The sequence below is a fragment of the Gamsiella multidivaricata genome (assembly GCF_025024155.1).
Source record: "Gamsiella multidivaricata strain RSA 2152 chromosome Unknown BC939scaffold_11, whole genome shotgun sequence".
NCBI classification, from domain to species: domain Eukaryota; kingdom Fungi; phylum Mortierellomycota; class Mortierellomycetes; order Mortierellales; family Mortierellaceae; genus Gamsiella; species Gamsiella multidivaricata.
The window spans coordinates 202283-216853 of NW_026251719.1; the positions used below are offsets into that span (position 1 = coordinate 202283).

Sequence of the window (14571 nt, forward strand, 5' to 3'; positions counted from 1 at the left end):
TTTGATTTCATACTAATCACTTGGTACCAGTAGTTGTGCCAACGGTACTTACCTCTGGTAGGAGCAGGCGAGGACACATCGGGAGGAGTAGGGGGTCTGTACGAAGACTGCTTCGATCCGGACAATGCGTCCACAGAGCGAACATCCTCAGGAGAAATAGGAGGTGAAGGGGTCTTATAGGCAGATGATGGATCCTGACGACCACCACTTCGAGACGAAACGCCGCGCTCGCGTTCTCTCTCCCGCTCACGCTCCTTTTCTCTATCGCGATTGCGATCGGAGTCGCCACGGTCTCTCTCACGGTCACGGTCACCGCGTTCGTCTTCTGGGTAGCGAGATCGGTCTCTGTCCGATCGCTCTGAACGAGCAGAGCGCACAGATCTCTCAGACCGCTCTGACAACACCGTATTGGATCGTTCACGCTGAGCAGTGCGCTCGGTCAACACGGACGAGGCACTCGATCCAGAAGAAACCGTGCGGTTGAATCCATTCGAAACCGCTGGTGGGGAGGAACCATATTCATTCTGTTGACGGTTGTTTCGCTCCCACTCTTTCTCACGTTCGCGATCTCTTGGGTCCCGTCCATAATCTGTCCTGGGATCTGAATAGACAGGTCCGCCTGTAGGCGACTTAATACGTCCGTTTGTATCCATGCCCTGGATGCCGAGTCCCTGAGCCGAGGCAATCGAGGGGCTACGAGCGTTGGATTTCTGAGGCACTGCTGGTTGCTGCGAAGCTCTCATGGAGTTGGGACTAGTTGAGAACTGACTGGAAGCATCCGTCACTGGAGTTTTAGAACGAGGTGGGATCGGTGAGCTCGAGCCATATCGGTTGTCGTCCATGGGCGTCCTTGAGCGCGAGGGCTGCTGTTGAGACATGCCGGGGAAGCGATCATCCATGGGTGTCTTTGGAAAGTAGTCGTTCTGCTCTCGCTGGTAGTGGCCATTCAATCCATTGGAGAGAACTTGTCTATCATAGCTGGGAGCAGTCGGGGTTGTTGGCGAAACGGAAAGTGGTGAGCCCGTGATGTTATTGCTGCTATTATTATTTTGACCACTGCCATTGGGATTGGGAGCAGGCGGTGACGAGGTTGTCGATGTTGCTGACTTGTTCTTTTTGGCATATTTTTCCAAGAAAGGGAGCGCGGGTCGGGGTGCGGCTCCCGAGGGGCGACCGGGCGAGTTGGGCGTGCCATTGGCGCCATTGGCGGCGCTGTTATAGTTGTTGTTGCTGAAAGAATTCGATCCCAATGATCCTGGCTGGGGTGAGCTGATGGGAATGGGCGGTGGTTTGTATCCTGGTCTGTATGCGCCCGAAGACGGTGCATCTGTTTAGCATAAAAAAATGGTATCTCTCTTAGCCTCAGATACGAAATAAGATGGGCAGCAAAGACAAAAAAGGGCGGGAGCAAAATGGACTTACCATTCCTGGAAGGGGCTCGTGGTGGTTGTGAGGAATAGTCTGTTCGGGCTGTTCGGTATCAATGGCACGCACGGAGTCAGTAATACGCGAGGGGGAAGAGGCCGAGGAGAAAGAGGGGAAAAAAAAAAGAAAGAGGGGGGGTTGTATACCGACACGAATGGTAACGAGCGAGTGCCATGCGCGTTGAAAGGTAAATACAATACAAGGAGAAAGGGACGAAGAAGGTCAGTTATGAGATTTAAAAAACACTATCATCAGCACCAATCTGTCGTTATTCCCTTTCTAGTTCTCCTGCAGCCAATTGTTGATAGCATTAGATCCGGCTCCTTTCCTGGTTCCAGTGCGGCAAGTAGCAGTAATCACTCTTGGGCTGTCTAGCATACCTAGACGCCCAATACCAGATGCGCACTGCAGAACATCTGCTGCCATATGCCATTGTCTCTTTCTCTTTCGTTGATGATATGTCAGGTTTCACTCTCGACGTCCAGGAACACAGTTTCTTATTCGTTCCTGTGCGGGGTAGAAGTGTGAAAAAATAAGATTCCCTCGCCCTCGCTCACGTCTCACACTCCGCGGTATCCAGTCTGGTGACCATTGTGGGGTGGGGGGATGGCAAGGTGCAATTGTCCTTGTATTCATTCCCTAACTGCTTCCCCTCTCTATACATTTCATTCTCACCCTCTTTGACCCTAAAAAGAGGTAACTTTGATTAGAAGTACTTACATTTTGGAGCAGGAATCGCTGGGAGGGCGGGCATGGGTGGTGCAGAAGAGCAGATATGCTCACCAAGCAGGCGGAACTCGACATCGTGCCCGCAGTCGGAGCACCGAATGACGGGCAGGATCTGGGACAAGCGTGGATCCTTGACGCTCATGGTTGGTTTCCTTTTTTTCGAAGAGCTGCAACTGGTGTTGTTGTAGGGCTGGTCGAGGTATTAGAGTAGAGGCGAAAGGACTACTGGTAAGGTGAGATGAATATTAAAAACGTTTCGTGGAACAGATGAAAGGCAGAGATGATGAACAGGACGACACGACAAGTGGAATGCGATGGAGGTAGAGGAGGGGATGGAAAAAGAAAAGAGGAAAAGAGCGGTGGGATGAAAGTTGATGAGAGTGATGAGAAACAATATAAAAAAGTGATGAGCACCAGAAATATAACGCGGAAGAGGGGGGATACTACTCGCATGCACTAGCTGGGAGAAAGAACCTTAGAATTCTATTGTTCTCTGTGGTTCTGTCTTTGCTTCTATATATTAAAGTGTCACAAAGCGAGAGGGAAATGAACAAGAACCCTTGTTCTCGTATGTCCCTTGGTATGATTCTTCGGCAGCGGTGAGGGATGACCAAGACAAGGGAATAGAAAAGATTATATATGTACCTTGATGAAGAAGAGAGGAAATGGAAAGGAAGAGATGCAAAACGAAGACCAAGGACAGTTCTTATTTTTTCTTTGTCCGCAGGCAGCAAGCAGCAACAGTGCACTCGTTCTATCCTATCCAATCGAAGGCTAGTCAACAGTAATAAGAGTCCAGTCAGGGCTAATCGAGCAGCGTTGGTGAAAGGCGAGTGGATTATACAACGCTAATACTCTGCTAGATAGCACTCAATTTGTTGTTTGTGTCCCCCCCATCTTCCCATCCCACCATACTACTCATTCACTCTCAGCAACTATGCCATGATCCTTTTTCGCATTTTTATTTCGATTTATATTTCCTCGATTGCGGACAAAAAAAAACAGGGATAGGGGACATCGTAAGCAGCGTTTACCTGGTGCGGGGGCAGTCAGTGAACAACACCGGAACGGCCATTATACGTTGAGTGCTGTACATTTGCTCGCCTGACCGATGATAGACTACTCATGCATTGGTGCACCCCTCGCATTGAATAAAAAAAAAGATCTCGAGAACCTCAACTGACGAACATGACCACACTCATAGGCATCGGTACGTTATAACTAACAAAAGATAATAAATGAGCAAGGGATCGTCCAGGTTAATGGAATACAGTACGCACTGCACTCAAAGCAAGGGGTTGAACGAATCAAAGACAAAAGATGGGCCCAAGGAAGAGAAAGATATCGTTTTCCACAACGGTTGGTCAAGGACCACATTTTCCTCGCATCTAAACATCCGTATCCTGAATTAATTGCTGCATGGGTATAGGACACAAAAACGTAAAGAGAAGCAGAAGCGAACCCAGGATATGCAGCTGTACCTTGACACATTCCATCGATCCTCGAAAAATGAACTAATCCTTCCAACGTCAAAGAAAAAGATCCTCATTTTCGGACATATTTATTTATATTATCTCCCTCTTTTTCGGGTTCATTCAGCATTGACCGGTATCCTAGCCCTATATAGCTCATCCAGGATCCAATGATAGAAATGAACATGACAAATAGTTCGGCATGCCTCGCGCACTCGATCGTCTTTTAACCCATGTCTAAACAAACAATAAACATGACAGCAATAAAGAACACTGTGCTCAACACAGGCGCTAAAGTCTCCTCTCCCCCCCCCCTCGAATCAACCGTTGCCTCACAAATACCATATAGCATTTAAATAAAAAAGCGCATTCAACAGACACAAGTTAGTGGGAGCGAGAGCGACCGCCAGGCGACCAGAAAAGAGATAGCGAGATAGAGAAAGAACGCGACTTAACCTATTTTTATGTTAGTTCCAGATTGGTGCTCGCGACAACTCTTCTGCTCTCAACAATAACAACAACCACAACCAAAAAAAAGTGCTCTCAATTCCTTCTGCAATGTTGGTTTATCTATAATGGATTTCTCGAGCTGTCTCTGATCAGGTAAACAACGCAAGGAGTCAGCAAAAAAAAAAAGGTTGGCTGCGTTGTAGAGCGACCAGAAAGGTCATGAAAGATCGGCCGCCCATTGCGGCGACCTCATTAACAGATGATAGAGAGCACTTGCAGGCCAATAATTTGCACGAGTTTGCGCCCAATGCCCTTGTCTCTCGCTCATGGTTGCCCACAAGCATAAATTTACTAGCCCTGAACCCATCGTTTGGCTTAGCTAATAATGGACTAGGCTAGGGACAGCTCGCGAGAGCCAAGCACAAGGTATGCTCAAGGTCGGTCCTTTCACACGGTCGTGCCACTGCAGCTACAGCGGACCTATTGAGGACCTGTTTAAGCCATTGGTCCCTTGCAGGCCTTCCCCTCTCTCCACTGCGATTCGTCGTGGTATCAAGCCCCTAGTGTTCTTCGGCGCGCAATGTCTTTCTCCGTCAATGTCCTTGGTGGTGTGTTTCCAGATACGGCTGCTCTAAAGGCGATCTTCGTTGCGTAACTGAGAAGGACAAGTCATCTGTGCGCATTGGATATTTTATCACTTCGGGAACAAATGTAGGTGTCCTTTAAGACGAGGTTTGTCTCCGCAGCGTATCAACGCGTGCGTGCTATCTAATAGGAACTTCTCATCCAACAAAATAGATCGGCTTCGAAGGAAGCTCCAGGCGAGATTCTACCGTGACTGCCCGTAATGGCGCGATGGATCACGTCGCCGTCGGATCGCCATAAAAAAATCGTCTTCCTACGACCTCTCCTGTCCTCCCATTCCTTCCTTAACCCCTTCCTCATTCACCATCATGCTCAGGGCAGGACTCTCAACCGTCTCGAAGCGGAGCTATGCTACCTTCAAGCCCGTTATCTCGGCTGCAAAGGTACAGAAAGGACGACAACTGGCGCTGCAATCATCATCAAGTTTCAGGAACGCAGGGAAACAGTCCTCTGTATCCTAGCCTGCTCGCTGGTCGAGATTCATCTTTGCCGCCAAAAAGATAACGTAGGGAGGGTTTTCTGGAAGAGATCTTGTAATAACACCAACTCCCGCTATCTTTCTCCCCATTGCCATCGCTGAATTGCTCCATTAGCCCGTCAACGGATTCGTCGGTGCCCTTGGAAATACACCTCTCGTAAGTCCACTGATGTTGCTGGAACAGAGGAATAGCGCCATATCATACCATTTGGCATTCTTCTTCAACATTCAAATACTTTCATACTGTTTATAGATTCGTCTTAACAAACTGAGCGAGGAGACCGGAAGTAACATCTACGCTAAGGCTGAGTTCATGAACCCTGGTGGGTCTGTCAAGGATCGTGCTGCTCTCTACGTTGTCAAGGATGCAGAGGAGAGGGGTAAGTCTTGCAAATACCTGGTTTGCTCCGAAACGTCATTTCCGCTGTGTATTAACAGTGTAAAGTATGTCTCTCAAATTGATGCGAACTCACGAATAGGTCTTATCAAGCCCGGTGGCACCATTGTTGAAGGAACAGCCGGTAACACCGGTATTGGACTTGCTCATGTCTGCAGAGCTAAGGGATACAAGTGTGTGATCTACATGCCTAACACGCAGAGTCAGGAAAAGATCGATCTCTTGCGCATGCTCGGTACGTCCCGGGATGGTAGCCAGGCGGCAAAATATTGCAAATTTGTGGGTGAATCATGATCTAACCTTGATTTCTATTTCCACGCCAACTTTCAATGGCATAGGTGCCGAGGTCTACCCTGTCCCTGCCGTTGCATTCGACAACCCACAGAATTACAATCACCAGGCTGCTCGTCACGCCGAGTCGATTGAGAACGCCGTGTGGACCAACCAGTTCGACAACACTGCCAACCGTCAAGCCCATATTGAGACCACTGGTCCTGAAATTTGGAAACAATTGGACGGTCAGGTTGATGGATTCACCTGTTCCACCGGTACCGGCGGTACGCTCGCTGGTATTGCCAGATTCCTGAAGGAGAAGTCCCAGGGTAAGACAAAGATCTTTTTGGCGGACCCTCCAGGCAGTGTCCTGTATAGCTATATCAAGAGCGGTGGCAAACTGAACGAGCGTAGTGGCAGCTCCATCACTGAGGGTAAATCAGCCATTTTTCCATCTCATTTAGTGCCTCCTTCTTACTGCTTGTCGTAGCTTTATTTATCTATGCTGACAGGTACTTTTATATTCTACTCGTGAAATACAGGTATCGGTCAGGGCCGTGTTACCGACAACTTGAAGCCCGACATTGAGTTGATCGACGACGCGCTTCATATTGCCGACGAGAAATCGATCCATATGATTTATCGCCTTCTGGATGAGGAAGGTATCTATGTCGGCGCCTCGTCCGCATTGAACGTCGTTGCTGCGGTCGAGATGGCCCAGAAGTTGGGACCTGGCAAGAATATTGTTACGATCTTGTGCGATGGTGCCTACAGGTATCAGTCGCGACTCTTCAGCAAGAAGTGGATTGAGTCCAAGGGATTGACGAACGCCATTCCTGAGCACTTGAAGAAGTATGCGACTTTGGACTAGAATTGGGGAAATCAGGAATTTAATAAATAAACTGCTTTCTGTATATCATCAGCATCGACCATTACCATCCAGTGTTTGAGTTGGTCTGATCTGGCTTCTGTCGATCTTTCAATTTAAGGTTTGTCCAGTGTAAAATGTACCATAACTTCAGTCTTGTCAACCTTGAACGCTTTTTTTTGGAGGCACGCCAGTTCACGCGACTTTTTTTTTGTGCCCAACGCGGATGATCTGCGTACATTCATGTCGCTTTATTATAGTGTTACAAAGTTCATAATTGTTACTGATCCTGTTGCCGCTGTCGCCTTCAAGGGTACGCCCATTGCCTTTCTGTTGTGGCATTCCTGTCATGTTTTTCACGACGCCGATTGCAGATGCTCTCACGTAGAGTTCGTCCTTGTCAAGATAAAGTAGACAATAAAGAAGACGATGACAATCGCGCTGACCATCCAGCACATGCTCTTGCCCAGCTGTTGTGAGGCCATCACGTTCAACTTGTGCATCGTTCCTGCGAAACTCGTTCCAAAGTCATTGAATGAATTCGTCTATGGACATCAAATTTTGGGATCAAATGGGGTTTAGAAAAAACGTGGCGTCACACGAGGGAGCGGGTCTATAAAGGAATAAGGAAGAAAGCTCCTTTACGTTTTGATCCAGGATCGTATGCTGGCCATGAACTTCGTTCTGGATATCGACGGTAATCTAGCAATTGAGGCAAGGAGCCAATGATAACAACACCCAAGGATCTTTTTGGTGAGCGGATTGGCGTCAATTGCTTCCTGCAAAAAAAAAAAAAAAAAAAAAAAAAGAGGAAGAGGGTGCGCTGTGTTACCTTATTCAAGGCAGACACTTTGGAGGCCAACTCCTCCATTCGCAGATCATTCTGTTGCTCGAAAAGTAATGCGGTCTGCTGTTCCCGATTGTAGGCGTTGTTGTTATGGCTACTGCTGGATGAGGCCCCAAAGAGGTCTGCTCGCGCCTGGTTCTGGTTCTTCCTATTGAACAAGTGGTAGGGCGTACGCCGAGAAGAGGGAGGTGGGGATTAGGAGCAAGTTCTGTTGATGAAGGCGAGATATGAGCACGACAGTGCCGTAGCGGGATGCAGAGAGAGTAAACTTGCCACATGGTTTAGGAATGAAAAGTGTGAGTTGTGGAGTGGGGATGTGGAGTAAAGTCGAGGAGGAGGAGAAGCCAAGTGCTTGATGCCAGGGAGATGTGATGAGAGAGACCGAGTATTTATTACACAGTGACCGCTGAACCTCCTTTAAGGTATGGCTGGCTAGTTCCTTCAGCCCATGCACGACTGTCACCGCGAACCATGACAGATCTCATTCCACTCCACGACCACGCAGCCCTCCAGAGCGCTCGATTCATCCGCCTTCTCGAATCCATCGATTACCCATATGAGATCTCACCGGAGGATGTTCACGCCGTCCTGTCCAGCCAGTACCAAGGTAGCGCTCAGCACCACGCTGCAGAAGGTCTTGATACCACAATCAGCTCAGCAGCACCAGCGTCGGCGTTCCTCGACTGGTTGGTCGAAAACGTCTCCGCAGAGACTAATTGGCCAGGCTACAAGCATACTCGTCAACAGCTAAATATCTTACAGGACCCTGTCGATGAAGGCGACAACGACGACGACGATGAGGAAGAGAATGCGTCCTTGCAACACCTTGACCAGCAACAATGGCAACTCCAGTAAGTAAGATAACCTAGACAATCATGACCACCCAAAGGATTTTTTTGTACGAATGTCTTCTAACACTTGATACGGTCTCCTTCGCGTTCCGCGTTCCCTAGAAACACGTTTGCGTCGCTTGAGAATGAGCTCTCGGATCTCAAGGCACTCGAAACGCTCTCCCTCGACTTTGACCGAACCCTCGACCTCGAGATCCACGATACCTCCGTCAAACTCGACGCCACCGCATCCAAACTCGCTGAAACAGCAAATTCGGTCTTTTCAGAATACTTGGTTCCCTCCCAATCCACCGGTCAAGGCAACGATCATGATCAGGATCGGGATCGGGATCGGGATCGGGACATGGATGTAGACATGGATCGAGAAAAGCCAACGCGTTCAAAAGAGACAGGGCGGCTCTTGTACCAGTGCCAGGAAGAGCTGTTACAAATTCAACAGCTTGATAAGACATTTGTTGAAAATATGGAGTTGCTATTCCGACAAGTCCAAGATACCATCCAAAGACCAACTTCCGCAACGCTCGGCAGCAGTGGCAGTACTTCCTCGTCTTCAACAAGATCGTCGTATAAGCCAACGCCAACGATGGCAACAATGGCGGGGAGAGGAACGGGGACAGGGACAGGAACGATATCTTCACACCTCCAGTGCCTCCTAGCCTGCAACCCTTTGCACGACCAAGAACTCGTCCGTCTCTGCTCAACCTATCGTGCCACCAAAATGTCTCATATCCGCGCCGTGGCCCAACTCAAATCCCTCGAACAAGAACTCGAGTACATGAAAGACCTCGACGCAGCTCACAACAGCACCTCAAACCAAAATGGAGACGACGATTACGACGTCGCAATGAGAGACCAGGACACGACGGGCGACCATAGGATGTATTCGCTCGCGAGCTCTCGTAATCAGATCCTCCAAAAGACACGCCAACAGGAAATCGAGTTGATATCCGTCCAGCGGGAAACTGCAAGGCTCATACAAGAAATGGACCAACTCCTTTCCGATCCTACCCCAAGACCCCCTTCATTAGCGGTGACAAAGCTTGGAGCCGGATCGGGTCTCGGCGGTCGAAATTCTTTACCCACCGCCATGTCTGTCGGAGCCGAAGACGACTCCGGTGCCTCTGGCGGTGTTCTCTTCGAGATCTGTGAGCGCATCGCGAGGAACGACATCGAACTCCGCTTCCTGACAGCCGCACACCGTGACTTTTTGAAGGTTCAAGGTCAAGCCCTTCAAGATCTCGATACCGCGGTCCAACATCTCCTGGATTATTACTGTCTCGGCCTCACCCTCGAGCAAACCCTCAACATCGAGAGACAGACCCTTCAGCAACAACGTGATCTTTTAGACGCTGCCGTCCAAGAAGCTCACGCACTCCAAAGTCAGTCGAAACACCTGCAACAGGTTGCAGAGAGTCATTCCCGGATACAACGGCGACAGAGTGCACTTGGTACAACGAAACGGGAACGGGATCCGAACGAATTGTTAGAGTCGGTGAAGCAGAGCCTGAACTTGAGGGAGCTCGTGCGTCAGGAGACCCAAGCCATGCAGGACTCTATCCTTCAGATGACGAACGTCAAGGACATGCTGGACACGCAGCTGTTGCAGCGGTACTCGAGTACCAAGGAGATCCACTTTGTACCAAAGACGCTTCACGCTCTCAAAGAAGATCTTGTAAAGCGTAGTCGACAGTTGCAGCACGATTACACAGTTCTGGACGACCAAGTCCAGCAGCATCTCATCCACAGCAAATCAAAGACAGCAACATCCTCATTAACAGCAAGCACTAGGTATAATCTTAATTAATAGATAAGAGCTGCCTTTGCAACCGCCCTCGTTTATTAGAGAGGGTTGTCCCCGATTGGAGAGAATAGTTTTAAAACCGGTCCTCGCGGTCGGATAGATCATCGTCAACTCTGCCATCCTCCTCTTCCTGTAAAATCTTCTTCTTCCTCAAATATCTTCTCCTTCTCTTCACGGGCCCCAAAATACATCCGACCACGACCAACCTCACGGCTTCAAAGATCAGGAACCCGACCAAGACCCATCCAATAAAATACCCTATTAACCTCCACCTTATCGTCACATACTCCTCATGACAGAATCCGCCCTCGGGTGAGAAGGAATACATCCCTGTCTGATCATTCCAAAACATCTGAAAATACTGTCCTAGCAATGTCGGCGGCGCTGTTTCGTACCACTTCTCGCTCTCGGGTGCATACGCCACGGGCTGAGTGCCCGTTGGATCAAACAAGAACGACGACCGACGTGCTCGGAGCTGGGCCATGATATTCTCCGCGGTCCGGTTGCCGTTCGTGTTGAGGATCGTCCAGCTGAAGGCACCCGAGTCTGGGTAATGAACATCGGTGCCGGTGATCAGGATTAGGTTGTTATCCTGGATGAACTTTAGTGAGATCGTGTCCAGGGTTCCGCCGTTTGCGACTTCGAATCCGTCCACGCCCATTTCGACGAGTTGTTCGCGGCTCGGGTGGTGTTGCATCCTCGGCAGTTGGTATCCGTACTCTAATGGATGTTAGCGAGTAATGAGCGTTAGAACTCTGTCTCCAATGGGCCCCGCCCGTCATTCGTTTCGAGAATTGACGGAGGCAGAAGGATATATAGAACACGATGACACGCCATGCTTCCTCATCCGCCTCACCTGTCGTGTTGCTCCAGGGGATATGATTGATGATCGCCAAACCACCCAGCTCATGGGCCCTCGCAATCGTCGCCCGGAGTTGGTCGTCTGTCGGCCACTTTGTGATCGCATAGTCGATCGTCTCGTTGATCCCGATCAGATTCATATGTAACCGGCAGCATCTGTTACAATAAAAATCCTCCCCTCCCGAGGGTGTCAGATTATCAGATAAAGGAGAGAAACGATCGTGCGTAGCGAGTAGATCATCAATATGCCAATTTGAAACAACCACTCCATGCAATTGACAATAAGGATGTACATATCAAAGACAAAGAAAAGGGAAAAGACATACGTGAGTTCCATGGCTGGGATGACCGTGATCTTGTCCGCATACTTCTCCAGGGCGATTTTCTGAGCGGCCAGTCCTCCCGCGACCGTGTTATGGTCACTCACCACCAGAGCGTTATACCCATTCGCTATATATCCAAAACAAAAATTGTCTGGTTAGCAAATCATAAACAGCATACAAATATATATTTAAATGGATAGTCCATCATCTTTTTTTTTTTCATTTTTTGTCTTTGAACTTACCGATATGCCACTTCAACAAGGTCTCAGACCCCATCCTGCCATCTGAGTACCTTGAATGCGAATGTCCATCCAGCAACACGTCCCACTGGTCCCCAAAGGTCTCATTCCACGGCTTCAGATACCCTCTCGGGTTAATCGGGGTCCAGTCAAAGTCGTTCACTTGCGCATAATCCAGTGATTCAGGCTGTCCCTCCCTGAGCGAATACATGATCGTCGACGCGATCAACACGGCGAGGATCCCGGTGAGGAGGAGCGCCCGAAAGAGCGGGCCCAGGATTGTGGAGCGAAAGATCTGGCGCTTCGAATGGTAATGTGGCAAGAGCCAAGGAGGGAGGGACCGAAGGGGTTGGGGGAAGGAGGAGACGTGAGCCTCGCGGTCGGGTGTGGAGAGATACAACTGGAAGGATTGTAAGGGTGTCAAGATGTATCTGTGGATGAATTGAGAGAATTTCGAACCAGGGTCGCGGCTGGTGTCGTCGTTGGTAGGAAGAGAGGCATTGGAGTGAGACTGGTGCTGGTTCTGGTTCTTGCGGATGGAAGCAGCAGGCGATGCTTGGGGTGGGAGTGCTGCTGGCGCTGCTGAACCTCGGTGGGAGAGCGAGACTTGGGAGGTGGATGGACTGCGGATGGCATGATTGTTGTTACTAGTAGGCGACTGGTCTTCCTGAAAGGTGCTGTGGGCGGCTACGGAAGGGCTCGTGGACTGTGAGGAAGGGATGAGCAGGATGTGGTCGCCTCCATCCTGGGTTGGCGTGGTCATTGTGTCTGTCTCTCCTCAGACGGTAGGGGCGGTGTGAATGAGAGGGCGGGCGAAAGAGATGAGAGGGATGAGAGGGATGAAGGGAGGGGCGGGGTGGAGCGGTCTGTCGATGAGCAGAAGAAGAAAAAGTAGAATATAAAATGGGCGAAGGCAGAGTGAGACGGTCCGAAGGGTTTGGGTAAAAATAGTCGCTTGTTTTAGACGGACCCGCCTTGGAGATCCCACGCCCCAATGCTCTCCCCATTGACCATCGACTCTTTCAATAAGAACTATCTATCTCCTTGACACATCGGAGAAAGCTAGAAAACGCCGTTGTTGTTTGTTTTTTTATTCGCATAGAACTTTTTTTTTTTCTCTTTTTTTTTATATCTACTTTTGCAGACGATACATACAGAGAGAACCGTGTATTCAACAGAATATCGCCCTCCACCATCCCACACCCCTTCTACGCGTTCAAGGGCTTGAACTCGTACATCTTCGAGTCCTTCTCAAACTCGCAACCGAGCTCAAACAGCTTCGTGCACGCCTTCGAAAAGTCTTCGAAGAACTTCTTCTCGTCCTTCGCATAGATCTCCACCCACTTCTTGAACTCCTTATCCTTCGTCAGCGCCATGTCCGAAGGCAGCATCATCAAGGACTGTGACTCCTTATCTTGGAACTGCTTCGGGCCATCCCACTTGCGCTCAACCCACTTGCGACCCAACAACTCGGTAAAGAACGCGTTCGTGAACACCGTTGGCGACGCAGTCCATGGTCCATCGAATCCAGAGCGATCCTTGTGGCATCGTCCCAAGGCGTGCGCGCCCAACAGCGCAACGATTTCTTGGTCGTTGAATCCCATCCTGTAGAACACATCGCGCGCGTGCTTGGGATCCGGGCGTGCTCCGTCTGGGAGACGACCATCTGGGGCAGCATCTTCCTCCATACCGTCCACACGGCCCGATCGCCACTTGATTATCGGTCCTCCCTACAATATACATCATACAATATTGATCGTAGTAAGCAACGTTAATCACGTCCACATGGTATGTTCACAGCAGATACAAGAGGCTCGGTTCGACTTTTTTTTTTTTTTTTTTTTTTTTTTTTTCGACTTTGACTTTGACTTACCATCTCCTGGATGGCGCAGACACCGGCAAGGGTCCACAGATCACCATAAGAGATATCTGGGAAGCGGTCCTTGACACGGTTCAGACGCTCACGCGCAATGCCCAACCCCGCGTTTGCGCCCACGGACGACTCGGACTTGAAGCGCATCGTGCCCTTGCTCGATCCTCCGTTCTTGGCGGCCTCATCCCAAGTACCGGAGGCGTGCCATGCCAGACGGACAAAGACCGGTCCATAGCTGCCATCATCATACTGATCGTCCTCGAGGAGCGTCGCGATATGGTTGTACACCTTTTCGTAATCTAGTGGCTCCGTCTTGGTCTTGCCGTCCTTGTCCGTGCTGCCGATCTCTGCGACTCCGGCAGCTTTTGCGACCTTGGGCAGGCCACCCTCTAATGATCGGTGGTGAGGATCGAAGAGTCTCTTGATGAGTGAAAAGAGCAACAATGAAAACCAGACGCGACTAATCCTTGTGACATGCCCTCCACATGCACGCATATACACACACATATAAAAGTTATGGCATTTTAAGGTTCTCCGGTTATGTCTCGGCTGCTCGGTGTCCGAGAGGCCCAAGCGTCATACAGTTCTCTCTCTCTCTTTCCTCTCGTACGTATTCGGACGCGCCTGATTGAAAAAGCATAAATGACCCTGGACACAACCTTCCCCGCATCCGTATCGTCATCGATTACGTCTATGCCGCGGGAGCCCATCCTCACTGACTGGAATGAATGTCACCCCAACTCAACCCGCGCCACGTACTCTTTTTTCTTTTTTCAACATCGAATGACACCCATTGTCAACGGATGCAGTTCGGTGGAAGGAATGAAGCGAGCGGAGGCAGGGGGTCAATACAGTTTCTTTATTCCTCTGGTCCTCCCCTCCCCTCTCCTTCCCTGTTCCGAAGCTATTCCTGATAGAGAAGGAGGAATCACTCACTACTCCCCAATGTCGCACACGGGTTTTTAATAAATAATACCTTGCCCCCCAACTGAAAAGCTCGATTGACTGGTTCAAGTTTGATTGACCAGACGACCAGACG

General features: G+C 49.7%; 6 protein-coding genes across 6 annotated transcripts; 2 read left to right on the forward strand and 4 right to left on the reverse strand.

Annotated features, from left to right (window-relative positions):
• Positions 1 to 1789: 1789 nt before the first annotated feature.
• Positions 1790 to 3674, reverse strand: BC939DRAFT_24612 (uncharacterized protein). The gene is made up of 5 exons (XM_051550960.1): positions 3636 to 3674; positions 3189 to 3542; positions 2629 to 2928; positions 2209 to 2379; positions 1790 to 2111 (listed from the first exon to the last, which is right to left on the reverse strand). Exons 2-5 carry the CDS (start codon positions 3248 to 3250, stop codon positions 1979 to 1981), a joined length of 666 nt encoding a protein of 221 aa, XP_051415452.1. The 5' UTR covers positions 3251 to 3542; positions 3636 to 3674; the 3' UTR covers positions 1790 to 1978.
• A 1306-nt stretch (positions 3675 to 4980) lies between these two features.
• Positions 4981 to 6836, forward strand: BC939DRAFT_441703 (tryptophan synthase beta subunit-like PLP-dependent enzyme). The gene is made up of 6 exons (XM_051554280.1): positions 4981 to 5104; positions 5315 to 5356; positions 5453 to 5579; positions 5679 to 5831; positions 5935 to 6303; positions 6412 to 6836. The coding sequence occupies exons 1-6, from the start codon at positions 5030 to 5032 to the stop codon at positions 6738 to 6740; spliced, it is 1095 nt and encodes a 364-aa protein (XP_051415453.1). The 5' UTR covers positions 4981 to 5029; the 3' UTR covers positions 6741 to 6836.
• Positions 6837 to 6880: 44 nt separating this feature from the next.
• Positions 6881 to 8013, reverse strand: BC939DRAFT_441708 (uncharacterized protein). Its single transcript, XM_051554281.1, has 4 exons — positions 7858 to 8013; positions 7570 to 7732; positions 7383 to 7439; positions 6881 to 7282 (listed from the first exon to the last, which is right to left on the reverse strand). The coding sequence occupies exons 1-4, from the start codon at positions 7860 to 7862 to the stop codon at positions 7118 to 7120; spliced, it is 390 nt and encodes a 129-aa protein (XP_051415454.1). The 5' UTR covers positions 7863 to 8013; the 3' UTR covers positions 6881 to 7117.
• A 42-nt stretch (positions 8014 to 8055) lies between these two features.
• BC939DRAFT_500226 (uncharacterized protein) lies at positions 8056 to 10239 on the forward strand (the record flags this gene model as incomplete). The annotated part of the gene is made up of 2 exons (XM_051560020.1): positions 8056 to 8435; positions 8538 to 10239. 2 exons carry the CDS (start codon positions 8056 to 8058, stop codon positions 10237 to 10239), a joined length of 2082 nt encoding a protein of 693 aa, XP_051415455.1.
• A 5-nt stretch (positions 10240 to 10244) lies between these two features.
• Positions 10245 to 12620, reverse strand: BC939DRAFT_441710 (Polymerase/histidinol phosphatase-like protein). The gene is made up of 4 exons (XM_051554282.1): positions 11663 to 12620; positions 11424 to 11547; positions 11093 to 11253; positions 10245 to 10956 (listed from the first exon to the last, which is right to left on the reverse strand). Exons 1-4 carry the CDS (start codon positions 12420 to 12422, stop codon positions 10310 to 10312), a joined length of 1692 nt encoding a protein of 563 aa, XP_051415456.1. The 5' UTR covers positions 12423 to 12620; the 3' UTR covers positions 10245 to 10309.
• A 247-nt stretch (positions 12621 to 12867) lies between these two features.
• Positions 12868 to 14027, reverse strand: BC939DRAFT_393682 (heme peroxidase; the record flags this gene model as incomplete). Its single annotated transcript, XM_051552102.1, has 2 exons — positions 12868 to 13389; positions 13533 to 14027. The coding sequence occupies 2 exons, from the start codon at positions 14025 to 14027 to the stop codon at positions 12868 to 12870; spliced, it is 1017 nt and encodes a 338-aa protein (XP_051415457.1).
• Between the last annotated feature and the right edge of the window lie 544 nt (positions 14028 to 14571).

Excerpts from the sequence above, each read along its gene's own strand:
- BC939DRAFT_24612 (XM_051550960.1), bottom strand. The coding sequence starts at position 3,250 with ATGTACAGCACTCAACGTATAATGGCCGTTCCGGTGTTGTTCACTGAC. Across the intron at positions 2,380-2,628 it reads GAGAACAATAGAATTCTAAG|TAGTCCTTTCGCCTCTACTC; the intron begins GTTCTTTCTCCC and ends TCACCTTACCAG. Across the intron at positions 2,112-2,208 it reads TGTCGAGTTCCGCCTGCTTG|GGTCAAAGAGGGTGAGAATG; the intron begins GTGAGCATATCT and ends ACCTCTTTTTAG.
- BC939DRAFT_441703 (XM_051554280.1), top strand. The coding sequence starts at position 5,030 with ATGCTCAGGGCAGGACTCTCAACCGTCTCGAAGCGGAGCTATGCTACC. Across the intron at positions 5,580-5,678 it reads CAAGGATGCAGAGGAGAGGG|GTCTTATCAAGCCCGGTGGC; the intron begins GTAAGTCTTGCA and ends ACTCACGAATAG. Across the intron at positions 5,832-5,934 it reads CGATCTCTTGCGCATGCTCG|GTGCCGAGGTCTACCCTGTC; the intron begins GTACGTCCCGGG and ends TCAATGGCATAG.
- BC939DRAFT_441708 (XM_051554281.1), bottom strand. Across the intron at positions 7,440-7,569 it reads AAGTGTCTGCCTTGAATAAG|ATTACCGTCGATATCCAGAA; the intron begins GTAACACAGCGC and ends CTCAATTGCTAG. Across the intron at positions 7,283-7,382 it reads ATACGATCCTGGATCAAAAC|ACGAATTCATTCAATGACTT; the intron begins GTAAAGGAGCTT and ends TGATGTCCATAG.
- BC939DRAFT_441710 (XM_051554282.1), bottom strand. The coding sequence starts at position 12,422 with ATGACCACGCCAACCCAGGATGGAGGCGACCACATCCTGCTCATCCCT. Across the intron at positions 11,548-11,662 it reads CTTGTTGAAGTGGCATATCG|CGAATGGGTATAACGCTCTG; the intron begins GTAAGTTCAAAG and ends TTGGATATATAG. Across the intron at positions 10,957-11,092 it reads CCCCTGGAGCAACACGACAG|AGTACGGATACCAACTGCCG; the intron begins GTGAGGCGGATG and ends AACATCCATTAG.